This window comes from Hyperolius riggenbachi, chromosome 6 (genome assembly GCF_040937935.1).
Source record: "Hyperolius riggenbachi isolate aHypRig1 chromosome 6, aHypRig1.pri, whole genome shotgun sequence".
In the NCBI taxonomy this organism is placed as follows: Eukaryota; Metazoa; Chordata; class Amphibia; order Anura; family Hyperoliidae; genus Hyperolius; species Hyperolius riggenbachi.
The window spans coordinates 247,488,653-247,516,073 of NC_090651.1; the positions used below are offsets into that span (position 1 = coordinate 247,488,653).

Below are 27,421 nucleotides of genomic sequence, written 5' to 3' on the forward strand. Positions count from 1 at the left end.
TATGGCTGATAAAAGAGGTTTTGTTTGTTGTTGCTATTTTTTGATGCAGTGCCACACCTTGCCTGACAAAGTCTTTTGTTGTGTCTCCTATAAAATGTGTTGCCTAGTTCCTCCGTTAAGATGTTATGCAAGGTTTTTGACAAGACACAAAATTGCAGCAAATGCTACCCCTTTCTTCTACACTGCACTGTGGCTCCATGGTGTGACGTACTATGCATACTATGCATTTTGTTGCTTTATACCCTGATACTAATTTCCCTAAAGTGAACCCGAGGTGACCATAAACTGATGATAAACAATTGTATTTATTCTCCTACTGCTAAAATGACTTTTTAGATATACCATGGTTTATTTTAGATTTAAACATTCACAAAATAGATTGAATATTTTGTTGTCTCTGCTCAATGACAGCCTTAGAAGTCCCTCAGAGTTAAACTACATGAACTACTGAACTTTTGCCATCTCTCCCCTGCCCTCAGAAGTTGAATTCTGCTAGAAAAACTTCTATGGCTGTAATTTGCTTATCAGTGAAGCTTACCATATTCCTGACAAGGTACCGACAGAGGCTGCAGGAGTGGCGGGGTTTGGGGCTACCTGATCTGCCCCGCCTAATGGATCAGGTAGCATTGTTTTTTTTTTTGTTTTTTTGTTTTGTTTAAATCCCCATCTCTGGGTTCCATTTAAAGTGTACCCAGACTGATGGGGAAACAAAAAAAAGTTACATCTTGCCTCAGTAGATGGAAGCCTCTGGATAGTCCAGAGGCTTCCCCGATTTTCTTGCACCCCATTCTGTTGAGTATTGCTTGCAGACGCTCTTCCCTCTGTGAGCGAGTTTTGCAATCACAAAGCAGTAGCTCATGCATGGCTTTTTCCTCCGTGCACGAGACGCTCTATGCTGCTGTGGCGCTAGAAGAGTCCAGCTGTAGTGCGGAATACAGGAGAGCCTTGTTAATTGGTGGAATGAGAAAGAGATGAGATACTTACCTCCGCATCATTTCTGTCTGCCAATCAGTCTAGGTTGTGGGAGTGTGGACGGGGAAATCAAACATTAGGGGGTGTCACAGGAGCCCTCAGTGCTGACCGCACTTAGCCTTCTAAACGGTGCCAGCGCACAGATCGTGCGAACTCTGGTCGCAGTCAATGCGCAGGAACCGTTAAGAATTAGCCGCAGACAACTCAGAAGGGAGCCTGTGAGACACGGGTAATTACAACGTCACCTACTGGTTCAGAGTAAACTGCCACCACCGCGGTTACTATGGGACCGTGGGGCCCACTAACTGACTGACTAATCCTGCGAATAAAACGGTTAAACACACGATATTCTGTCTAGCCAACAACAAACAAACAGTAGCGTATCTTCAGAGACCCGGGATCATTTCTGTGTGTGCTGATAAGCAGGGTAGCGAAACAGTGAATGACTTGGGGAAAGTCGTTTATTCACGCAATATAAATAATTAATATATACAGACAATTATGAAAATCAACAATTATTAAAACAGTAATAGCCAGTATGAAAAATAAAAGAAGGGAGAAAAATACTTAGTTCCTGGAAAGATGTCCTTATTGTGGGAAGAATCATAAAGTCCTTGGTTTCAAAGTCCAGAGTTCAGAGTTCAGACCAGGTGGATGCCAGCATATCCTCAAGCTGGCATCTGATGAGTGCAAGATGGTTCAGTGTGGAGGACACTGAGTTTGGGTCCTCTGCCATTCTTATGCCCCTGAGTCAGTAGGAGGGAGTGAGGGCGGGGAGCCACACACCCCCTTGGAGGATGAGATGAGCCCTCCCCTTATCCTGAGGACCAGAAATCATATCTACCCATATATGGGCTCCATCTCACAGAACCGTACAGGTCAGGGCAGATTTATTAACATTTTCAGGTCTGTCTCGATTTACCCAGCGCCCTGATACCAGACATGAGGGGTGGGACCCCTGTGGTATCATCAGAGCACTTGAAACTGCCTAGCTGGCAGTCCTTACCTCCGAAGGTTCTGAAACTTCCTCAGAACCAGCACCGGGGCTCATGCTACACTTCCCCCACGTTTGATGAAGCTGCCATCTCAGGAACCCCAGAAATATTACAGATCTGGGAAGTTATGGATTATGCCATGAGCCTCAGGTTAATTCAGGAGGTGTTTTAGCTGCTAACAGCTGACTTTCCTTTGATCTTTAGCAGAGAACAGAGTGTCAAGACCTCCCGTGGATTCGTAGCCTGCTTGGCTGCACCTAGGCCTCCTTTGGTTAATTAACATCTCCATGAGATCAGCTAAGTGTCACCTGGTTCGCAGAACCAAAAGGGAAATTGTGCCTTCCACAGGGAATATGTCCAAGCTAATTAACACCTTCCCCCCAGGCTGTCATTTCAGCTAAGACAGATTTCCCAGCTGTTCCTAAGCAGAGGGATACTGCACATCAGATCTTGGTTTTATTGATCTGAGGCGCAATCGATGCAGGAATCGAGTGCGATCGTTCTTTTCTTCACGGGCGGTTCCAGGACGCGCCTGCGTCCCCGCAATCGTCCGTGACAGCCCTCCCCCTTGTCCGTGGCTTAGCCATTCATCCGCAAGATGTGTGGCGGCGCCGCTAACCTGGCTGACGGGCCTCGAGTTGCCGGTACGGCGGGAAAACCTATTGGAGCCTGTGGCTCTGTTCCCCTGGACCGGTCGCGGTCTGCTACCCTCAGGGTTGACCCAACATGGACCGTTCTGGACAGGGCGTTTGCGCCACTGCAGTCGGACGTGGTGTCTGCCGGGACTGCTGACAACGGGCAGTGGGTTGGTTAGGTCAACAGCCAGCCCACGCAGGGTTCCCCTGCTAAGTGGCTGTGGACCTAAGGGAACCCCGCGGGAATCCCTGGACCTTCCCAGCTCCTGACAGACGGCACATGCTCGGCAGTAGTTTGCTACATCCCTGTTCATCCGGGGCCAATAAAACTGTTTCCGAATACCGGCAAGTGTCTTGCGGACACCTGAGTGCCCTGTCAGAGGATTACCATGTGCAGATTTCAGCACATGTCCCCTGAACGCACTTGGGACCACAAGCCATTTGGTATTCGCATGGGATCCACCTGTAGGGGGCTGCACAGACTCACTGTACAGTCTCCCACCTTCCCAGTACACCTTGAAAGCAGCCCCGTCTGCGAGGGGCTCAGCGGCTCGCTGCCTGAGCACCTCCAGGCTTGGGTCACTTTGTAGTGCGGCTGAGAATACGGCGCTGTCAGTTTCAGCCAACTGGCTCATGTCACACGAGGCCAGCGGCTGAAAGGTCTCATCCCTGCGGTCAGAGGAGGGGGAGGAGGCCGGAACCCCCTCCACCTGTTCTGAGCTCGGGTTCTGAGCAGTGCAGCTGCGCGGTATTGCTAGCACAGGTACACTGTCAGAATGGCACAGACGGACATTACTCAAATCATCATTGCATGCAGTAATGACATTGACAGGTATAGACATTTTTTCATTACAGACAGGTTGTACAGGAAACTCAGGTACAGTTACAGCATCATCACAACAGACAGTCTGTACCTCAAACTCAGGTGCCTTTGAAGCAGGCACTATTGAACCTGGTACCCTTGAACTGGGCACATTCAACCCACCTACCCCTGGTGCTCCCCCAAGTGTATAAAGTACCTGGTGGTGGGTGGAGAGTCCGTCTCCTTCCGTGAGCGACAAGGCGGTCGTGGCAGGTTCATAGTAGGACACAAGCTTGCCCAAATCAGTCCCCAGCAACACAGGGACTGGGAGATCCTTCATAACCCCAACAACCCTTTCGTGGACCCCTTCCACTCCCCAATCCAGCTTCACTCTTGCGTGGGCTATGTGGAAAAGGGTGCCCTCTACTCCAGTAAGGGCAAGGGATCGGCTGGAGCTGATGCTCTCCTTTGGCACAAGATGTGAGTGAACTAACGTGATGTCAGCTCCGGTGTCTCGAAATCCGGTGACAACTTTGCCGTTCACTCTAACAAGTTGCTGCTGGTCGGTTCGGTCGCGGATTTCCTGTCCGCGTGCAAACAGGACAAAATCTGATGATCCAGGCTGTGGTTCGCTGGCGGGTTGCCTCTGCTGTGGGTGAGGTACAGGTGATGCAGATGATCCAGGTGCTGGTGGTGTTTGTCTCCGCTCCGGACAGTCGAATTTCATGTGTCCGGGCTGGCGGCAGTAGTGACAGGTGACCTCTCCAGGCGCTGCAGGCCTGGGTGCAGCAGCTGCGCTGGGTGGCCTCTGTGGCGGACGGCCCACAGGGGCAGGAGGATCTGCCGAGGTATTGGGCTGACCTCCTCTCCAGCTGGATGGGACAGTTCTGCGGGTATCAGCCACCCGGGTAGTTGCAAAAGTCTCAGCAAGGTCTGCAGCGACAGTTGCTGAAGCCGGCCTGCGTTCTAGCACAAACTGGCGTACATCAGCAGGGAAAATGTTCAGAAATTGTTCCAGGACTATCAAGTCCTCCAGGACATCATAAGACCCTTTGGTGAGGCCTAGTGTCCACTGGCGGAGTGTGGTGAGCAAGCTGCTGGCCACATCTCGGTACGAATCAGAAGGCTTTTTCTGCCAGGCCCTGAACTTTTTCCGATAGGCTTCTGGCGTCAGCTGGTACTTAGTAATGATAGCGTCTTTTATAGCAGCATAATCATTATCCTTCTCCGCAGGCAATTCTGCGAAGGCATCAAGCGCTTTGTAGCGCAGCAAAGGTGTCAGATGTCTGGCCCACTGGTCTTGGGACAGACGATACTGACGGCATGCTTTTTCAAAAGATCGCAAAAACAAGTCAATGTCTGTGTCTTTCTCGATATTAGCAAATTTAAATTTTGCACTTACGGGTGCTGCAGCTCCTTCAGCAGGGAGGCTGGGCGGTGAACTCCGGCTGGCCTGTTGAACCTTTGCCATGTTGAGCTCATGCTGTCGTCTCTCCCGCGCCTCTGCAGATTGGCGCTCCCGTTCTCGCTCAGCGGCATCCCTCTCCGCGTGGCGTTCAGCAGCAGCAGCAGCTTGCCGCTCCCGTTCCTCCCGCATTTGGCGCTCTGTCCGCGCTTCTGCAGATTGGCGCTCCTCACGCATGTACTGCAGGTACTTGTCCAGGTCATTGTCCATCAGCTTTTGTAATGCCTGCTGCATTAGCGGATCAGTACAAACGGACAGTCCAGTACTGGCCGGTTCCAGGCGAGTACTTTCAGAAACTCTGGGATTGGGGTCCATACTGACAGTCTCTGGCGTAACTGTTGCAACAGGGCCCGCAGGATGCTCAACCTCTGTACGCCTAGGATCTTCAGCCTCTGGTTCCCCTTGCCTTGAGTCAGATGGGGCAGCGTCTACCTCAGCAGACACATCCAGCTCCCGCGGTTGCTGGGTATCCCATTGAAACAAGTCATTTACCATGTCCTGTTTGTTCCTGCGGAGGGTGTCAATGCCCCGCAGCTGACAAAGATTTTCCAGGTCGGATACGGCCATGAGCTTGTAGTTCCCGGACATTTCCATGCCAAATAAAATAAAACTTTTGGGGAGGGGTACTGGCTACACAGTCTCTCTGTATATATAAAAAATATATTGCCTTCCAGCTACACCAACGAATTAGTTCGTTTCTCGATAGCGCTAGCGCTATCGCAGATACTTTCAGCACAACACAGGTCCCACCCGCTGCCTAACACTGTCACAGGAGCCCTCAGTGCTGACCGCACTTAGCCTTCTAAACGGTGCCAGCGCACAGATCGTGCGAACTCTGGTCGCAGTCAATGCGCAGGAACCGTTAAGAATTAGCCGCAGACAACTCAGAAGGGAGCCTGTGAGACACGGGTAATTACAACGTCACCTACTGGTTCAGAGTAAACTGCCACCACCGCGGTTACTATGGGACCGTGGGGCCCACTAACTGACTGACTAATCCTGCGAATAAAACGGTTAAACACACGATATTCTGTCTAGCCAACAACAAACAAACAGTAGCGTATCTTCAGAGACCCGGGATCATTTCTGTGTGTGCTGATAAGCAGGGTAGCGAAACAGTGAATGACTTGGGGAAAGTCGTTTATTCACGCAATATAAATAATTAATATATACAGACAATTATGAAAATCAACAATTATTAAAACAGTAATAGCCAGTATGAAAAATAAAAGAAGGGAGAAAAATACTTAGTTCCTGGAAAGATGTCCTTATTGTGGGAAGAATCATAAAGTCCTTGGTTTCAAAGTCCAGAGTTCAGAGTTCAGACCAGGTGGATGCCAGCATATCCTCAAGCTGGCATCTGATGAGTGCAAGATGGTTCAGTGTGGAGGACACTGAGTTTGGGTCCTCTGCCATTCTTATGCCCCTGAGTCAGTAGGAGGGAGTGAGGGCGGGGAGCCACACACCCCCTTGGAGGATGAGATGAGCCCTCCCCTTATCCTGAGGACCAGAAATCATATCTACCCATATATGGGCTCCATCTCACAGAACCGTACAGGTCAGGGCAGATTTATTAACATTTTCAGGTCTGTCTCGATTTACCCAGCGCCCTGATACCAGACATGAGGGGTGGGACCCCTGTGGTATCATCAGGGCACTTGAAACTGCCTAGCTGGCAGTCCTTACCTCCGAAGGTTCTGAAACTTCCTCAGAACCAGCACCGGGGCTCATGCTACACTTCCCCCACGTTTGATGAAGCTGCCATCTCAGGAACCCCAGAAATATTACAGATCTGGGAAGTTATGGATTATGCCATGAGCCTCAGGTTAATTCAGGAGGTGTTTTAGCTGCTAACAGCTGACTTTCCTTTGATCTTTAGCAGAGAACAGAGTGTCAAGACCTCCCGTGGATTCGTAGCCTGCTTGGCTGCACCTAGGCCTCCTTTGGTTAATTAACATCTCCATGAGATCAGCTAAGTGTCACCTGGTTCGCAGAACCAAAAGGGAAATTGTGCCTTCCACAGGGAATATGTCCAAGCTAATTAACACCTTCCCCCCAGGCTGTCATTTCAGCTAAGACAGATTTCCCAGCTGTTCCTAAGCAGAGGGATACTGCACATCAGATCTTGGTTTTATTGATCTGAGGCGCAATCGATGCAGGAATCGAGTGCGATCGTTCTTTTCTTCACGGGCGGTTCCAGGACGCGCCTGCGTCCCCGCAATCGTCCGTGACAGGGGGTTCTTCTCTGACTTTTTTGACCCCCCCCCCCCAAGATAACATACTCCTGCTCAATATTTGTTGTTAACAATATCACTTCTATAGGAAAAATCCAACTTGATGTGTACGCGAGGTGACCTGGTGAGCTAGACTTGTGTATGTACAGCTTTTCGTCCATATCAGAGTGTAAATTTCATTTGGAAAACACGGGAACATTTTGTACCAGTTCACTCACAACAGACTGGAACAGAATGAACATCTACTAAACTATTCCTGTGGATGTTCTGTACAGAGTATATTTTAGATAATATTCTTGTGCTTTACAATACCGTAGTTTAGAACGCTTCAAGATCTGCTTTACACCATGCTTGCTAATGCAGCATGATTGGAACAAAAGCATCATTAATAATGAATTTTATTTCATTCTATTACCATAAATAACAGGCTGGCTACTTTTTATATGGCATGTATGTAGCCAAGTACTCACAAAGAGGTCATGAGGAATTCAAGGGAACTTTTATAGCATGCGTTTCAGTATATACTATATTATATTCTATTTTATTTCTTTGTAAACTGCAAGTGTCTCAAGGCCTTTGGAAAAACAATGAAGACAAATCATTTTAATGCAAATGACAAGGAATTACATTGTTGTGGGAAGCCAGAGCTGCATCTCTCTCTGCAGAGGAATGGATTAGCCTTTGTGGCACAGCAAGGCCAAGATGAGTACTTTCTGTGAAAACTATGTATGGACCAAATGAATAGGACTAATAATATATCCATTTCTTGCTGAGCTACAGTTAAGAAACAGCAATCTGCATAGATTGCAAGCCTCAAAGCCCTAATATAAAAGAACACAGAAAGAAATGGTCTTTTTTTTAAGGTGACCCTATCTGGTCACATCAAGCGACCGAATTGCTAGTAATAGTGAATCACTAATTACTAGTGATTACTGGTGACTTCCAATTGTCCTTGTAGTCCTTAGCTTGGGGTTTATGCATCTCTAGGTCCCATGGATTCTGGTGTGATTCTATACAGGTTTCAGTTTCTGCTTGATTTGGACCTAAGGTGGGGTTAAATTCTGCCCTCTGCTCTCTTTGCTCAGTGGTAAAGCCTCAGAGTAGGACAGATTGGTTGAATTGGTGACTAAAAAGTGCATAATACCAGATCAAATAGCAGCTGAGTGCTTGTGTACAGTATGCAGTCAAGAACAGTTACAACATTGGTTAACCATTGATTCATTTGGGTAATTACACTGTATTATAGTGGACCTACATTGTAAATTCCACAGTAAACAAGAACCATAATGACACTTACTATGACTGCTCCCCGCCCTCCCCCCTTTTTTTTTTTTTTTACCCACTGGAGCAATGGCTGACTACCTCATTAAGCAGCTGGGGAGGGGGGGGGGGGGGTATTTTGGCAGTTCTGGAATGAAGCATACTATGGCTAGCATTGCCCTTCTTCTCTCTTCACCTCACCTGTATGAGATAGGCTGGCTCAGTGGCACAGATAGAAACAGAGTACCTCTCTGGAAAAACTGAGACTCCGCCCACCACAGGTGACACAATCTCTTAGCCGTGTTTGCAAAAGCAGAAAACTGCCATGGCAGTTATTTAGAAACTAGCAAATTAGTGACTGTTGGACACTTGCATGTCCATGACTAATGCTGGAAAAGCCAATTTACTGACCGATCTTATTTCCGATAGTTTTTCCAATCGATTTTCTTATCTTTTCTGAAGTCTTGTAGTTGAGCATGGGAGTGTCAGAAATGTGGGGTGGTTAGGAGGAGGTTGTTGGAGTAGCGTAGTGGGCAGCCTGGTCAGAAATGTAGGTCGGGCAGGACTTGTGTATAGATTTGTAGGCCAAACATAAGATCTTAAAACTGATTCTGAAGTGTATTGGAAGTCGTGGAGACAGAACGGTGGGAGGCAGGGGCGTAACTATGCCCCACTGGGCCCCCCTGCAGAATTTCAGAGTGGGGACCCCCCTCTCCCTGGGGCCCGCTCGGGGCCGTTTTGTGGGGGCTGGAGGGGTCACAGCATGAGGGGAAAGCCGTGGCCACGGTCGGCGGGGCGGGGAGGGGGGGGGGAGGGGAGCCCCCCCCTCACCTCGGGGCTCTGCCCTCTGCGCTCCCCTCCAGCTTAAATGTGTGTCCGTGGGCAGCGGCGAGCAGCAAACAGATACATACCTTCCGTGCGCTCCAGCCTGCATTCCTCTCGCTAGCCTCTGACGCGACTTCCTGTTATACCTGAAGTCGCGTCATGCGGCGACCCCTCCAGCCCCCACAAAACGGCCCCGAGCGGGCCCCCCCCCCGCAGGAGCAGGGGCTGCAGGCCCTATTGCTACGCCAGTGGTGGGAGGAGTAGATTAGTCTGGCTGCGTTCATGATGGATTGTAGGGGGTTGTTGCGCTTCTGAGGAAGGCCTGACAGAAGGGTGTTTCAGTAGTCCAGGCGGTAGATGAGGGCATGGACAAGGAGTTTAGCAGTGTCCGGGGTCAGGAAGGGCCGGATCTTGGAGAAATTGCGTAAATGGAAGTTGCAGACCCTAGCGATGGTTTGGATGTGTACTACTAGTCATAGTAGTAGTTGCTCAATAGGATGCAAATAATTTCTCTGTGCATTCAATTTTCATGTCAGTGTTATGCAGCTTACACCTGGACCAATAAAAACTGGCATGAAATTTGAATGCAAGTAGAAATGATATGCATCTGATTGATCGTCCCTAATGGTGATGATTTGTAGCTGGTATGTGGAGGAGGTGAAAATAACTTTCAAGGCTCTTTTTGGTCCAGTCACACCCAGAATGGGAAACCACCCTCTCTTTGCCACACCCTTCTGACATAATCTTTGACCTCTGCAGTGACCAGGAAGTGGTTCTTTGGAGGGTAACTGTTTTATATAGACGTAAAGGATTGGGCGTGGCTATCTTTCTAATGCTAGATTTTATGGCACAGATGATCAGTTTTTAGACTTGCTGCTACTATGTTATGTCTGCTGCCTGTACAATTCGTGTGTGTTTGTTTTTATACCAGAGGTCTGCAATAAGTTATTGATTATCTTTTTACAAGTGCTGATATCTTACTTGTAATGTTGCTGCTCCTCTACCTGCAGCCAGTTTCATATACAGACCGGGTGTTCTGTCTTATCTGGTGTTCTGGCATCATAATAAGCTATTACCATTACACTATCCAGCCACATTTGAGTGTTTGGATACTGTGGCACACATGTAGATGCTTATTTCAACATGTAAAACTCAACTTCACTGGTTATGTTAACATTTCCCCCCCCCAAAAATACAGATAAGTGAATTGGCCTCCCACAAAAATTAGATTGTGCATCCCTCTGAGGGACATTAACGCGACATGACTGTATATACTCTGTAAAAGTGCTGTGGAAGATGTCAGTGCTGTATAAATACTACATAATAATAATTGCTCTAGGCTCAGTGTGTGACACTGTGTATCATCTCTGTATGCTATTGTTTAACTAATAACAGTTTACTGTACTTGTTTAAAAAACAGACAAGCAAAAAAGGCTGAATACTTATGAGGATGCTGTGATTCAGAAAGACAAATAATTTTTTTCAGCAAGTCAACAATGGCATTCTCTATATTCCCCCATATTGTTTTACCATTAACTCTGTTTCTGTGGAGAAGCAACACGCTAATGCAGGGCATATGTTATACATTTTTTTTTTAGAAATTAGAAATCAGATTTAATAAAAAACATTGTCTGATAAAAATCTATTAAAACAGGAGCCCCCCTCCTCAATTTGCATTTAAGTTGAACATTGTTGAACTTTGGGAAAAATTGAACAACATTCAGACCAAAATGCTACTTGTGTGTAGCTAGCTTAAGTTCTCTCTCTCTCTCTCTCTCTCTCTCTCTCTCTCTCTCTCTCTCTCTCTCTCTCTCTCTCTCTCTCTCTCTCTCTCACTCACTTAAAGAGAAACTCCGACCAAGAATTTAACTTTTTTTTGGCAGTTGGAAACAGCTGTAAACAGCCATTTCCCACAATGCAATGAAGTTCACAGACCGGAAACTGCCAGGAAAACGGTCCTCAGTCTCCTGTGGGAGGGGCTTCACCACAATATTAGCCATAGAGAGCCCCCTGAGGATCCATTTGTGAAAAGGAATAGATTTCTCTTGTAAAATGGGGTATCTGCTATTGATTGGGATGAAGTTTAATTCTTGGTCACAGTTTCTCTTTAAGAGAAATGTTCGTGTGTCTCCTGTGTGTAGAGGAAGTGATAGAGATTTTCACAGATGGAGACACATGGTACTAATAAAAAATCCAAAAGAGATTCTATACTCCAAAAGAGACTCTATACTTTGCAAAATTATTTTTTCGCATGGAACTAGGTTTTAAAGCCTAATTATTGTAAAAAATCTTTCTCTCCCTAATCTCTTCCTATCCCAGGTACTTACTAGATACCCTTAAGGTATCAGTAATTATGTCATGATGGAGCTTCAGACTCCGGTTCTTCGAAAGGAGGGTCGACAAGTAATTACAGAATCCTGGCCTGTTCTGTTCACTTCTGAGGGGACATGGCTAACAAGCCAGTCACCCCCTACCTTCATTACCTGTTACAGACAATAGTTATTATGGGCATTAACAGCCCCAACCCCTATTCTCTAGAGGTCGGGCTGCTGCTTTGACAGGAGTGATGTACTGTGGTAGGTGTGGATGGCTGACCAGTCAACCTGTCAAGGGTGGGAATGGCATTAGGACGGCAACATTTCAGTGCTTGTGGAAGGATAAGGCAGTCTGGTGTGTGTGTGTGTGTGTGTGTGTCTGTTGGAGGCGGGTAATTGACCCCTGAAGTTGAAGTCTGTTGTGGGCAAGAGTACTGAGTGGGATTTGAGGCTGTGAGGTAAATCTTTAGGTTAAAAATGTGGGCGTTGGACTTCAACTTTTTACTGATATGTATAACATAGGAACTGATTTATGAACACAGGATCAAAGACAAATGGCTGTTAACTGTATTATTATTATTATTTTTTATTTAAATAGCACTAACATATTTTATAGAGCTGTACAATGTACAAAAACATACAATAATAAGGTGCATAGATACATGAGCAGCGTAACATGCTCTGCAATCAGGACAACTAGTGATACAAGTATAGGTGCATGCAAACTGCACAAGGGCAGGAAACACAAGAGAGAGGTCCCTGCCATTTACTAACTAGAGGGTAGTAGGGTGGAGACACTGGAAGAGCAGACAAAGGGGTTGACAGATGAGGCAGTAAGCTTGAAATTATAGCTATAGCAAATTATAGGCTTGCTTGAACAGGTGTGTCTTAAGGATGCGCTTGAAAATTTCCAGGCTTGTAGCAAGATGGACTGGCTGTGGGAGAGAGTTCCAAAGGAGAGTTGGCACTCGTGGGGAGTCCTGCATGTGAGAGGAGGTGACCAAGTTGGAAGCGGGAAGGAGCGAAAGTTCCGGAATGCATGATATCTGGAAATAAGATGTATGGAGTGGATCATCTATTTAGAGCTTTGAATGATAGATAGGCATTTGAACTGGAGGATTGGCAGCCAATGGAGGAATTGGCAAAGAGGGGCAGCATCAGAGGAGCGGGAGGAGAAGTGGATGAGACTATCAGCAGAGTTCAGTAGGGACTGGAGAGGTGCCTGTCTGTTTTATAGTAGACCAGAGAGTAGGTTGTTACAGATATCATGATGAAAAATGATTAGAGCATGTACAAGCATTTTAGTAGACTCTTGTGTGAGGATGGGGTGAATTCTGAAGATATTTTGAAGATTGAAGTAGCAGGAGGTTTTTAATGTGTTAATACGTGGTTTAAATGAGAGTTCAGAGTCCAGAGCAACCCCCAGACAGTGTGCTTTAGGAGCTGAGGTTGTTGGGGAATTTTCTACAGTATTTTCCAACATTTTACAAACAGAACCATTATGTGAAGGATTACTAGTGGTATTCTACAACATTTTCTCTCTGTATAAGGGTGGTTTACAACAAATTTGAGGAAAGTCTTTGTGGCCATAGCAACCAGCCATGACTATCTTGTGAAATTTAGAAAATAAGCCGCTTGCTGTGGAGCGCCAGACAGTGCTGATTTTATTTTATTTTAATTTTCTCCAGAGTTAATCTACAAAGATTACTGAAATAACTTCTGTCTGCAATATATGAAATCGCGATCCTTTAACATGATTATTATGCACATGGTTTATTTCATAAGCAGTAACTGAATATTTAGCAGTTGTGTGATTTTGGCACAGATGTACAGCTCCTGGTGTATGTATTCATATTGAATAACACAACAATATGAAAGCATGTGTAGTAGTAGTAGCAGTCCGATTTTACTTTTACAGTCTTGGCCTCTGCAGGCTGTGGGTGGCTGCCAGTTTTGTTGGGTCTGTAATTCTCACTTCAGTGGCCGGAGCTTCCCCCCCCTGCTCTTAATCACAGGGTACCTCCTTATTTCACTGGCCAGCTACTGAAAGGATCTCTGTTTCAGCTCTCCTCCAGTTATGTCACTCCTTCCATTTCATACAGCAATTACGTGTTCCTCAGACTGGTGTAATAATGTTTTCCTACATAGGAGTCTCCCGGGGATGTGTTGTTGCCCTGTGTGTTGTATGCCAGGCCCTGCAGACAGAAATACGACTGGCACTGGAACATCCCGCCCACTGCCTCTGAGCATCTCACTCTCTAGTTCCTGGTGCACAGAACAAGCCTTTTGTCGCCTCAGCACTGGCTGTCCTCTACCTTCACACCGAGGGAGCGAGAGAGAAAGAGGGGGAGGAGATAGGTGGGGAGCCCAGGCTGCCTTGTGCATGGGGTGGTTAACGCAGAGACCAGCCGAGATGCTCAAACAATGCACCAGCTGTTACTTTTGGATGTATGCATCCCTTTAAAGGTGATCCTTTTTCTTTCCTCTTTTCTTCTGTATCTGTTCCATCCTCGTTGCCTGCTGCTGAAAATAAGTCTATTCTCATTTTCACTGGAGGATTTATGAAACTTCATTCAGGATTCCTCCCCTGTGATGGCACAAGCAGGTTAACCCGCGATCTGCCAGGCTAAGCTGATTAACTCTTTCAGGCCTGGGAACATGCTGTTGTCCTGGTGGCTTGAAGCGGCACACACACTGAATGCACATGGTGCTCTGTTAATGACAGACAGCTAATTGTTCTTGTGTTGTTTACATTGGTGTGATTGGATAAAGGATGATTTATTTATGAAATTGTAGCCTGTTGCCGCCAAATGAATATACGGTACTTACCACTTATTAATCTTTTTGAATTTGTCAAAGATAAGAAGTTTAATAAAATGGAATTCTAATAGGAGATCTTAATTATTAATAGCCAGACTCTACATATTGTTCCAGCCTTATGGTTTTGGCGAAGATCTGTTGGCAGCTGCAAACTGTATTAGATATTTGTACACTGCCAGGTGTTTGGTTGGTCTGTGGCACCAGCATCTGTGTTTGGGGGGCATCCAGGCAATTTTATAGGCAATTCATTGTCATTAATTGTCAGATGCAAGTTCCAGGCTTACGATGTCAGCGCCTGCATGCTGAAGTTTGTATTTGTGTAGTGCCAGGTGCTTGGCTGGTGGCACCAGCATCTGTGTTTGTGGGGCATCCAGGCCATGTTTTCTCGAGAGCCTCAGCTGTTCAGTGCAGCCTCCCGTGAGAGCCTCTGCCACCGATGTCTGTATAGGCAGCCTTGCATTTCATATTAGAAAGCTGTCTTTTCTCTCTACCCTGTGTTTGTCTGCAGCACGTAGGCTGATCCTGCCTTTTGTCCTTGATGTCTAGCAATAGCAAAACATCCAGCATCCCTTGATAAAAGGACGGCAGAGGGAGGGTAGTCGGATGTTGTGAGGAGTACATTCCCTCTCAGGCATGCTTCAGTATAAGAAATAGAAAAATTTCTTTTTTGCATAGGCTGGTAAACGGCAAAGCCTCATCGTGAGTAATGTGCGTGGATGAAGCCTGCAAAGCTGTCCACTGATGCATTGCTGTGTGCAAGTGCGTGAGTGTATGTGTGATGCAGACAAGTCAGCATTCCACCTCTGTAGCAGCTGTGCCTTGTGGTTCTGCTTTGCAACCAGAGATTGCTACAAGCCATGCAGATAACGCTCTTGACTTTGGCATGCGTGTGGATGTGGCTGTGCTGAGCTCGGAGTCTAGCCTTGAGAGATCTTGGAGGAGGAAGAAAGCCTTTCTTTTTCGCTATTATTGATTAAAGAATCGAGTCACTAAGCATCGCTATGGAGAAGGGATGCTGCCGATAAGGAATATTTAAACGAGGAATGTATCCGAAGAAATCTGACGGTATGTTAGAAAGGCCCTTTCTTTTCTTTCTTTTTTTACAGGGATGGCAAGATCAGGCTTTCTTATCAGCTGTTCACTTGCCAGAAGGATGCTGCTACCTGGTCTTTGATGTGATGACCTCCTGTGTTTTCTTTCCTCTAGAGGAGTGCTTGGCTTCATTCTGCTCTGTATAGCAATCAGTTCCTGTATCTTCTGCAGTGCTGTAAAGGAGTAGACACTCGGATGCCTTTACATAAGGAGTTTATGCTCTCATACAGTACTGCTGGACTGAAGCTTGTGTTACAATCCAGAAATTCAATTTGCTCATTTGTATTTTTTTAAATAGTCTCTTTGGACAGTTGAGTTAACCTGTACTGATTAGTTTTATCACCTCTGCATTAAGGTATTTTGATGTTGCTTGTTAAAATGTATTCTTGCCATCTTTATTCCATGTCTGAAAAGGTTAATGTTTTTTCCTTTTATTAGAGTGATGGTGCATATACAGTACTTTCTGTGATGGTATAGGTTGGAGGGTGGGTGTACGATCTGCGATCATCCTCCTCCATGCATAGAGACACTACAAATTAATAGCATAATAGCATGTTAGAGCACTGCCTGCAGTGGCTCACATTAATTCTGTTTTCAAACTGCTAATCAGGGGATTATAGTGGAACCTGACTAGGCAGATCAGGGTTTCTGTGCTCGGTCTTTAGCACTTCTCTGTGATCTCCATTGGGGAAGGAGTTTTTCTCTCTGTAGCAGCACAGTAGATTGTGTTATGCCCTCTGTCTGCTTTGTGATTTATGGGGAACCACTCCTCAGCAGTAGCCTGATTCAGAAGCCACGATTAGTTTACAGTGTGGTGCTGTCCATCTTTGCGTAGTTCTGTGGGCAAAAAGACAAAAACAAACAATATATTGCCACAGATCATGGTCATGGGCCATTTAAAGGGAATCCAGAGTGAGAGGGATATGGAAGCTGTCATGTTTATTTCCTTTTAAATTATGCACATTGCCTGGCTGTCCTGCTGACCCTCTACTTCTATAGACCTTGAAGAAGCATGCAGATCAGATGTCTATGCCAAATCTGACAAGATAAGCTGCATGCTTCTTTCAGGTGTGTGATTTAGACCTTGCAGGCCAGAAAGATCAGCAGGACTGCCAGGCAACTTGTATTGTTTTAAAAGGAAATTAATATGGCAGTTTCCATGGGTTTCACACCTCGGTTTCCTTTTAATTGGTTTGATGTTCGCTAAACTATAAGAAAAGTATAGCAGACTTGGAGACGCCACTTGAGATCCCTTGTCAGGAAGGCCACATGAACTGCTGCAAAACTATACCTTCCTTGGGGAAAAATATGAAGAATGCCATTGCTGACCCACAAAATGTGTCCTAGCAGTAATAGTGACCATTTGTCTACAACACTTTCACCTGGGGCAAGTGTGCACATCATGTTTTTTGACTTCTTTAAAGAGAAGCCGAGGCGGGGTTCTGAAAATAAAATCCCCATACAGAGGCTTGGTCTGTCTATAGAGCCCAGCCTCTGTTGCTATATAGATCGCCCCTAAGCCCACCCTGCGCTCTGTAATCCCCCATAAAAACAGTCGCGCTGCTGACAAGCAGCTTGTCAGAGCACGCTGTGTTTACCTCTCCTCTGTCAGTCTCGCCGCTCCCCGCCTCCTGCATCGCTCCGGTCCCCGCCTACGTCCCTTCCCTCGCCGCTGATTGGAGGGAAGGGACGCGGGCGGGACCGGAGCGATGCAGGAGGCGGGAGAGCAGCCGAGACTGACAGGAGAGTTAAACACAGGGGGCTTAGGAGCGATCTATATAGCAACAGAGGCTGGGCTTTATAGACAGACCCAGCCTCTGTATGGGGATTTCATTCCCAGAACCCCGCCTCGGGTTCTCTTTAACTGCATACAAGGTAAATAACATTACTGCAAGACAGCTTGAATTTCTAGATGGAGTACACAATGGTAGCTTCCATAACATCTCATCTTTAAAGCAGACCTGAATTCTTGCACAGCACACAATGTAGTCTTTATTCCACATATAGTTGCTGAGGAAATCCACTTTTCTGTGTTCTGTATATGTTTAATTAAATCACTGTCTAATTAGTTCTTATGAGCAACTGTGAAACGACTGCAGGAGCTCAGCCTAGACAGCTGTCCCATTACAGTAAACGCTGAGGCTTAACCCTTTCAGTGCTCTCTGCAAAGTGAAACCAAGTTAAAACGTCAGTTTTTGTTTCTTTAATTGCCAAAAACTATAATGAAGAATTTGTTGTCCATAAATGTTACCTTGATGTGGCTGATCTTTTGGAGAAGTTCAGTTTCTTTATGATTCTGGCCAGATAACTTACACGGCATTGCCTCTTGCATATACAATCCAGTAGATTCTTGGTTATCTGGCACCAACGGGGATTGGCTAATGCTGGATAAGTGTACTTTCTGGTTGCGTGAGACTCCATGAATCCTAAAAAAATAGGCCTAGCTAATACAGTACTATAAACCACTCTATATACATACCATGAATTCTGTATTAAATGGTAAAATACAGTCCTTGAAAGTATATTAACCGTGGGGGGGGGGGGGGCATGGAACCCAGTCTTTAAAGGACCACTATCGCAGAAAAAGTAGGCAGTTATAATCTGACAGAACCGACAGGTTTTGGGCCAGTCCATCTCCTCATGGGGGGTTCTCTGGGTTTTCTTTGTTTTCAGTAGCATTTCCTGAACAACAGTTTAACTGCCACAATAGTAAGATACCAGCCAGCCTCCCTACTCACTTTCACACTATTTTGTCAGTTAGACTTTGAAACTGCCATTCAGGAAATGCTGTTGAAAACAAAGAAAATCCTGAGATTCCTCCATGTGGAAATGCACTGGCCCAAAACCTGTTGGTTCTGTCAGATTTTAACTGCCTACTTTTTTCGTGATTGTGGTCCTTTAAGCAGCAGAGCCCACTAACAGCCTAATAGTTGGCATTCACCAATGTGAGTACTGCCAGGGATTTGTGCTGGTTGGTTGAGACTGCTGATTAGTTGAGTTCCCGATAACCAGGGCTCTACTGAGCATGGTTTCAGTTAAGACCATTTCTTTATATTTGTTGACAGTAATATGTTGGGGAAGCCGGCAAAACTTCAAAAGTTGATGTGTAAGTTTTCTTTGTCCCGTGCAGACTGCACAGAGCAGTGGTGTGAGTCCTGGTACAGTAACTTATAGCAGCCAAGTACATTTTACTTTTAATCCGCTTAAAATGGTCATAAGACTGATTCCTGGCTGCTGATTGGTTACTTTAAGTAATGCAGTTTGCACATTTGTTTTTCTTTTTCTTTTCCAAGTACTTTGAAACGCTAGAGTATTTTTCTGTAGACCTGCGTTGTGGGAGAATCTACTCACTCTAGTTTCAGCTATTGTGGCTGATTATTATTTGTATTTGTTATATTTTATTATGGAATGCTTACAGAGTATTTGAACATATTTCCCTGTCCCTCTAAGGCGCTAATGTGCCTGCTATAAGCTAAGGATATATTAGAAGGGAAACCACTTAAAAAAAACCATGACCAAGGATTGAACTTCATCCCAATCAGTAGCTGATGCGCCCTTTCCCATCCATGATAAATCTATTCCTTTTCACACACTGATCATCAGGGGGCTCTGTGTGGCTGATATTGTGTTGAAACCTTCCCACAGGACCATGGCGCTGAGATCACACTGTGGTAGCCTTGTTGCATTGTTGGAAATAACAGCTGTTTCAAACTGCCAAAATAGCAAGCAGCGTCTCCTTCCACTGACATCACCTGCCAGTAGTAAAGATCTCACCATGTGATAAATGTTGGAATGTAAATCAGGGAGAGGAAGGTTTTTACAATGGGCAAACACTGAATAAATCATTTATACATAATTGTAAAAATTAAGCACTTTTGTTCATTACGGTATTTTCACTGGAGCTCCTCTTTAAAGGACAGCTGAAGTGAGAAGAATATGGAGGCTTCCATATTTATTTCCTATACCAGTAGCCTGACTGTCCTGCTGATCCTCTGCCTCTAATACTTCTAGCCATAGACCCTGAACAAGCATGCAGTAGATCAGGTGTTTCTGACATTGTCAGATCTGACAAGATTAGCTGCATGCTTGTTTCTGGCATTATTCAGACACTACTGCAGCCAAATAGACCAGTAGTGCTGCCAGGCAAATACATATTATTTGGGCGCTGGGCAGTTTGGCGCAGGGTGAGCTTAATGACATTTCTCCCTGCTGCTGGTAAACTCCCCGTCGGTGTTAAATACTATTCCCCCTCCGAGTTGTCGCCACTCAGAGGGCGATGTAATTCAGGGTCTGGAAGCCAGACAGAGCCCCAAACTACTGTTACACGGGGCGTGCAACATAGCATTGCTGCTATAACAGCGCTCAGTGCCGCGTGCTAAAATAACCTGATTCTGGTATCGTTTAAAAGGAAATAAATATAGCAACCACCATATACTTCTGTTTAGTTGTCCTTTAATCCATAGATCTAAACAGCCATGGAGTGAACACAAACTGATGTATACCGTCTCTTCGATTTACAGGTGAAACTTGAAAAATTGGAATATCATGAAAAAGTATAATATTTCAGTAATTCAACTTAAAAGGTGAAACTAATATATGAAATAGGAACTCTCCGCAGGTGCTTTGGATTAATTAGCCATTTAGAGTCAGACACCGAGCCTAATATATTGAACATTTTCACAATATTCAAATGATCTGAGATTTTGATTTTGGAGTTCTCATAAGCTGTAAGACATAATCATCAAAATTATTACAAATAAAGGCTTGATATATCTCACTTTTAATGTAAGGAGTGTATTTCATACATTAGTTTCACCTTTCAAGTTGAATTACTGAAATAAATGAACTTTTGCACAATATTCAAATTTTTCAATGGAAACATTGGAACTCTAGTGATGCAAGATGAGACTGAAACTCATACCCACCATACAGAAGCCAACATAGTGACAGCTTGTGTTGCCTCCAGTGAACATGTGGACAAAGCCAGTCTATATAATTGTGCTGGCTACAACGTGTTACCTTCATTGAACAGTTCTAAAGGACATTTTTAAAACCCTCTACTCTAATATGATGGAACCTGTTCTGAGAAACCTAATTCCTTAAAGAGAACCTGTACTGAGTAAAATTATTTAAAATAAACACATGAGGTAACTTCAAAGGAACATTAAATAGTTACCTTGCCATCCGTTCCACTCAGAAGCTCACCATTTTCTTCTTACAGTGATCGCTTCGAGTTCTGACAACATTTTGTCAGAATTAAAATATATCAGTTGCTGTCAGTTATAGCTGAGAGGACAACTGATGTGCCAAGTAATGTCTGTTTTCCTATGGCTCAAGTGGGCGATATGACAGTTTAACAGTGTGCTGACCAGAAAGCTGTTATGGGGTAATGACCATTTTCAAAATGGAGGAAAGAGAATTCCCTTGATCACAGTGGACAAACAGGACGCGGCAAAGGAGAAAGAGATTGAGTAGACTACACGGGAGGTAACTATGACCTGTGTATGGTTATTTTGACTTTTAATTTTCAGTTCAGGTTTTCTTTAAGTTTATGGTCTTAATTCCTTAAGTAGGTGGTCTTTAAAATGTTAGAACATTTTATACTACCTTTATGAAGGTGTATGTAAATCTGAAAAAAGATCAGACTGACCAAAAATGCATGCAGAGTGTTGGCATATGAAAATATAGATACCATAAGGGATGTTGGCTTATTTTGAAAGGTTGAACCACTTGTACATTAGAAGCTGATTTTGATGTTCACCCAGAAAGGAATGATCACACTGAGAGCGCTCTGTTTCTCTCTCTCTCTCTCTCTCTCCCCAGCAGCCAGTCAATCATTTACAACCAAAATCTCCTTGACATTGACTCAGACAAGAAAATGTAAACTTTGCGTAATTACATTTTTTAAGACATAAGTGAAGGATTACAACTTGGGTCAGCAAGTAATACAGTGTCCAGGCGGCTGCCAAAAAACAATTTTCTGTTTTATTTCCTCTTTCACTTTCGAGCAGCGCCAGAAGCAGACAGCAAAACACACAGTTCATATAAGGTGTATGTAGCATGCCTCACCTGCCAAAATATGTAATGTTTCCAGTGTATTCTATGATTCATATAGCTCAGTCATGCAGCAGAATAAGATTTGTGTCCTCACCTTTCTCCCTTTTGATTTGAGCGACACTTCCTGGGCAAGGCCCCTCCCCTAGTATGCTGACTAGACATCTTGGACAAGGCCCCTCCCTTAATATGTTGAGTAAGTAGTGTGAACTACTGTATCAGCACAGTGATGAATGTGTATTCTGCTATCACCTCTTGCATGACTGCTGTCACAGTGGGTATGCTGGTACACAACTTTTGGCACCCAAAATGTATCGGTTAAGTTTTGAAGTAGCAGTCGTGTGACCTGATTGATGCCTGTGCGCTTCCTGTGCCCTGAAATCCTGTGCTTCCAGTGGCCATTGCATCATTCTGCAGTAATTCTCCCCCTTTCCCCAAGGTTGGTAGGGACAAACTTTGATTTATTAACAGAATCTAAAGGTGGCCACTAATGGTCCAATTTCTAGCAAAAAATCGCTAGAGCGATCAGAAATTCAGATCAGATTGGTTGTAAATAATCTCTGTTGATGAGCACAATCGATTACAGTCTATTATAAAAACATTCGTCTGATTGAATTTTCGTTTAACCAAAATTTGGATTTCCTCGTTGGTTGTGATAGATAGGAAGCAAAGATTGGTTCGTTGATGGTGTAGTGAACGATTTCAGAATTTGTGATCGCTCGAACGATCTTTCACTAGAAATTGGATTGTTACTGGCCACCTTTACATTTTATATTTTTTTTTACGTTTGTTTATAGAGGTTAGATGTAGTACGATTGCACAATCAAGATTGTATGGTCCCCTTCATTATTTATATCTTAGTTAGCACAACAGAAAAAGTTAGGGCTAGTTCACTTTGGGGCGATTCTTCAGCACTTTGCTGATCGCCAGCGACTGCTACTAATGTATACCTATGGATACATTCACACTGCAGCCGTTGCAATTTCAATTAATCGCAAATGCGCTACATGCAGCGTTTCGGAGGCGGTTGTGCAGTGATTCTCATTCCATTGAACGGGAATCACAAGCGCAAATCGTGAGATTTTGCCTACAAATCGTAATGCGAACGCGATTGCGGGCAAAGTGCCGAGTGTGAACCCGCCCTTATTAGGCTTCATGTATTTAAAGGACTGTGAAGTAGTAGTGTTCTTATTGTCAGATACCGCCAGTCTCATTTTTCCTCTAAGTTTTAAACCCATCCTGATGAAACAGCAGCAGTCAGATGCTCGGCTTCCCCTCTGGAGCATATTTTATTCATGAAGTCCACGGAGGGTTTAAGCAAGTAGAACATAAACTTTCTATTTCTGTTTAGAGTTTGTCATCTGATTCCAAGTGATTTATTGATCTCTCATTTCCAGGAAATCTATGTAGAGGCAGCCATAAAAATATAATCAAGTTGATTGGCCATTTGTCATCAAATCAGTTATCTATTAGTTTTGTTAATAGGCACAGCTTTTCCTGTGCTTACATGTGCAGTCAGAAGATGTGCTGCTATGTGAATAAAGAGGCAAGTCCGTGTTAAAGTGGAACTCTGTATGCTCTAAGCACTAATACACACTGGAGCGTTGTACCAGGCGGTTTCAGCACTTTGTTGATTGCTAGTGCAACCTTTGCCTGGGTCATATTAGATCATAGTAAGGAAAGCTAAAAGGTGAAATAAATGTCAATCACAGGATTGCATACATACTTGCTGTATGTTAGTAGTAAATCTAGATCTGGATTTATTGTGTGAAATTTTCACTGCAGCAACTTTACTGCAAGTTACTGCAATCACATGATTGAGATTTCACTCACCTTTTAGCGGTACTTAGTGTAAGCTGATATAACCCAGGTGAGGGCCCTTTCACACTGGCGTGGAGCAGCAATTTGCCACGCTGCTACCACAGCCTAATGGAACCCTATGTGGAAGTTCATACTTCCCACGTTGCGGTACGCTGCGCTGAAAGTGCCGAATGTAACATTAGTGTAAGACTACGTTACTGTGCGGGACCCATGGCAAGTTGTGTGGCGATCTGCGTCGGCCTGAAAGTCATGGTAGTCTATGGCAACGCGTTTTATTTTTTTTTTAAGTTGGCGTTGGGGGGCACATGCGCGGAAACATATTTTTACAATAAGCTTCCACATACCCGAAGCAGGAAGTGACCGCAAGCGTACGTCCCTTCCTGCTTGGATGGTGGTCAGACAGGGAACACAGTGCACTAACAAAGTGTTCTCTGAAGGCCTGGTTTTGGTGATGCGGTGCACGCCTCAACGCTACCACCGGTTTGCAGTGTAAAATCAGCCTGAGGGCTGCTTACTGTTAGCACCACATTTCTGGAGCACACAGAATCTCCAACCTCCTCCTAAATCATGGGTAGTGCATCTGATCTCCCACCTACAGGGATACTTATAACTATTTAATCCCAGGTTCACTTAAAGAGGAACGCCAGTGAAAATAATGTAATAAAAAAAGTGCTTCATTTTTACAATAAGTATGTATAAATGATTTAGTCAGTGTTTGCCCATTGTAAAATCTTTTAAATCCCTGATTTACGTTCTGGCATTTATTACATGGTGACATTTTTACTGTGGGCAGGTTATGTAGCTGCTGCATGCTTTTTTGGCAGTTGGAAACTGCTGTAAAAAGCTATTTCCCACAATGCAACAGGGTTCACAGACAGGAAACTGCCAAGAGTACGTACTCAGAATTTCTTTGTGGGAGGGGTTTCACCACAATATCCGCAATACTGCGCCCCCTGATGGTCTGCTTGTGAAAAGGAATAGATTTTTCATGTAAACGGGGGTATCAGCAACTGATTGGGATAAAGTTCAATTCTTGGTCGAAGTTTCTCTTTAAAGCCATTTGGTTTGTTGTAGCAGCAGGCATTTTTTGCATAATTGTGCCCCACAACTCATAATAATTTTAATCTCATTGACTAGCCCTGTTCAGCACTATTAATTTATAGTACCCCATCATTTCTACCTGTTTTATTACTGAAAGCAAAAGTCTTTAATTTTATTATTACACGCTTTAACTTCTCTTCTAACCTGTACTCTGAGCTGGCCCTTATATAGGGATGATCAGAGATATGGAAATTATTCTGAGTTGATGCAAATATGTTGCAAATTTTTATGCAAATGTATACAGATTGAAAATTGGTCCTTTTTCAAGCTGCATATATTTGCATAAACATTTGCATAATTTCGGAAGTCTGCATCTGGGATTTAACTGCGTACTCGCTATAGAGGAAGTGCATTTGCGTGTCTTGTAGGACGCACGGCGGCTAGTGGAAACAAACCTTACACATGGCTGTCATGTTGATATTAGGTGCAGTGCTGTCCCTATTCAATTGCACTGCAAACAGGTGCGTGTCTTGTGATAGTGCATCATAAGGACTTTTTACACTACATGTGATTCCGATGTAATTTTACATACGATTTTGATGTTTGATGTGAGTTTAAAAAAAAAAAAAGTCCCGCATGCTGCAGTTTTTCTTTTTGTGTTGCTAGCACCCAGTGCAAACCGGAAAAAGGAATTGCGATTTGCCAGTGTAAAAGAACCCTCACAGTATGCACCTCAAACGTTTTTTTATGCAATGTTTGATAAACCTTGTGGATTGCACCCTACATGAGGTTACAATGTACTGTGCATAGTGTGTGCGAAATCTTAAAAGGAGACAGCTATGTTGTGCATTATATTCCTTTACATTCATTTTCATAGGTCACTGTGATGGCTTTCACTGGGAGTAGTGGCCTATTTTAAGATGTGGAAGAACCACTGAGAGCAGTATAGTTAACCGCTTGTCAGCCGCTCCTGTGTATTTGCTGGGTGCTTGAAAATGGGTGTAAGCGTCCAGCACTAGTGGTGATCAATAGCAACATTTTGTGTGTGTGTGTGTGTGTGTGTGTGTGTGTGTGTGTGTGTGTGTGTTTGCATTTGCCTGTAACATTATTGTTTAGTAGAACAACCCTTTATTTAATCATTCTTCTTTGGTTTTCACATCTATGCAGAGAGATTTGATTTGTTTTAAACATTAGAAATGTCAGCTGTCATCTTGTGCAGTCCAGGTTGTAATGACTGGATGGCTGTCACCTTCAGCCCTGCAGAGGCCCTGTCTCTCCCTATTCCGTCTCCACAGTTTATTTTTTCCACTCTTCTGCTTGCTTTGCTTTCCTCCTCCAGTGATTGGCATGTTTTCCTGAAGTGGGGATCTGGCTGCCGTAGCCGAAGGTTCGTTCTCTGTGTTTAGCATTTAAAAAGCTGGTCAGCGCTAGCTAAAGCCGGCAGTACAAAATTTGTGCCAATTCGTCAGATTTCAGTCATTGTGCATCCTGATGAAACATTTATAAAGAAGGGTGTTCATTATTAATAAGTGTTTCTAGACACTGATGTCATTTTCTCCAGCTTATTTTCATGGATACCAAATCTGCGCTCGGCTTGCCACAGTAGTAAACGCGCTGCTGCAGGTGCTGCTGTCTCTGTGAATCTGCTCAGAGGAAATAGGTGATATTTCTTCTATAATGCATGTAGACATTGAAAGAGAGCAACATTCACCGTTTTCACCTTCAGTATTGTTTAACATATAAAAAAGCTATTCACATTGATGAAGAACTCATGCCACAGGAAGTGGCCCCCGTCTTGTGAATCCTACATATTCCTGCTGGTTGATAACTGTAATACAGTGGGTGTCAGATGGGTGGCTAAGCTTTTCTATACACATCTAAGGGACATGGCTGTGACTGCATATTTTTACTCAAAAAGATTTCTTGCACTTAAATAGAAAAATCTGTATAACATATATTGTGACAATGCAATACATTTTAAAGGACCACTGCAGCAAAAAAAGTAAGCAGTTAAAATATAACAGAACTGACAGGTTTTGGACTAGTCCATCTCCTCATGTGGGATTCTCAGGGTTTTCTTTTGTTTTTAACCACCCTGGCGTTCTGATTAAATCGCCAGGGTGGCTGCGGGAGGGTTTTTTTTAAATAAAAAAAAAACTATTTCATGCAGCCAACTGAAAGTTGGCTGCATGAAAGCCCACTAGAGGGCGCTCCGGAGGCGATCTTCCGATCGCCTCCGGCGCCCAGAATAAACAAGGAAGGCCGCAATGAGCGGCCTTCCTTGTTTTGCTTATATCGTCGCCATAGCGACGAGCGGAGTGACGTCATCGACGTCAGCCGACATCCTGACGTCAGCCGCCTCCGATCCAGCCCTTAGCGCTGGCCGGAACTTTTTGTTCCGGCTACGCTGGGCTCAGGCGGCTGGGGGGACCCTCTTTCGCCGCTGCTCGTGGCGAATCGCCGCAGAGCGGCGGCGATCGGGCAGCACACGCGGCTGGCAAAGTGCCGGCTGCGTGTGCTGCTTTTTATTTCATTAAAATCGGCCCAGCAGGGCCTGAGCGGCAGCCGCTGGCGGTGTTGGACGAGCTGAGCTCGTCCAGACCGCTCAGCTGGTTAAAGGGAATCTGAAGTGAAAATGTATGATATAATGATTTGTATGTGTAGTACATCTAAGAAATAAAACATTAGCAGCAGAGATATGATTCTAATATTGTTTCCAGTACAGGAGGAGTTAAGAAACTCCAGTTGTTATCCAAGCAAAAGAGCTTCACTGAACTCTCTGACTTTCAAAGTCGCAGAGAGCTCTGTCTTTTGAAGCTTGTCAACTGCCTGTCACTGTATTTTGTTTTTTTCTGCAGAGGAAAGTTTTTTTAAAAGGCCTTTAGCCTGCTCTGTGAAATAATTTAGAATGCTGAGTGTAGTGTGTTAACTGTAAATATTAGAAAATGATGCAATGTTATAAAAAAAAACCCAAAGAAACAAAACTATATAACTGAAAATAAACATGAGACTGTTATTTGCTACTAATGTTCTATTATTTATCCACTAATGACCTTAGCCCGTGTAAAAACGGGCTAGGTCTGTCAGTAA

General features: G+C 44.5%; 1 protein-coding gene across 3 annotated transcripts in view; it reads left to right on the forward strand.

The window, feature by feature from the left end:
* The window catches only part of PRKCZ (protein kinase C zeta), a 368,822-nt gene that overhangs the window by 130,754 nt on the left and 210,647 nt on the right, over positions 1-27,421 (forward strand). The window contains exon 1 of one of the 3 annotated variants that reach the window (XM_068240663.1): positions 13,724-13,969. The exons of 1 other annotated variant lie outside the window; for it this stretch is intronic. In XM_068240663.1, the coding sequence (XP_068096764.1) occupies positions 13,954-13,969 (16 nt within the window). In that variant the 5' untranslated portion in view covers positions 13,724-13,953. Of the gene's footprint in view, positions 1-13,723; positions 13,970-14,561; positions 15,389-27,421 lie in introns of those variants that run through there. One more of the 3 variants, XM_068240662.1, reaches the window with a different exon arrangement.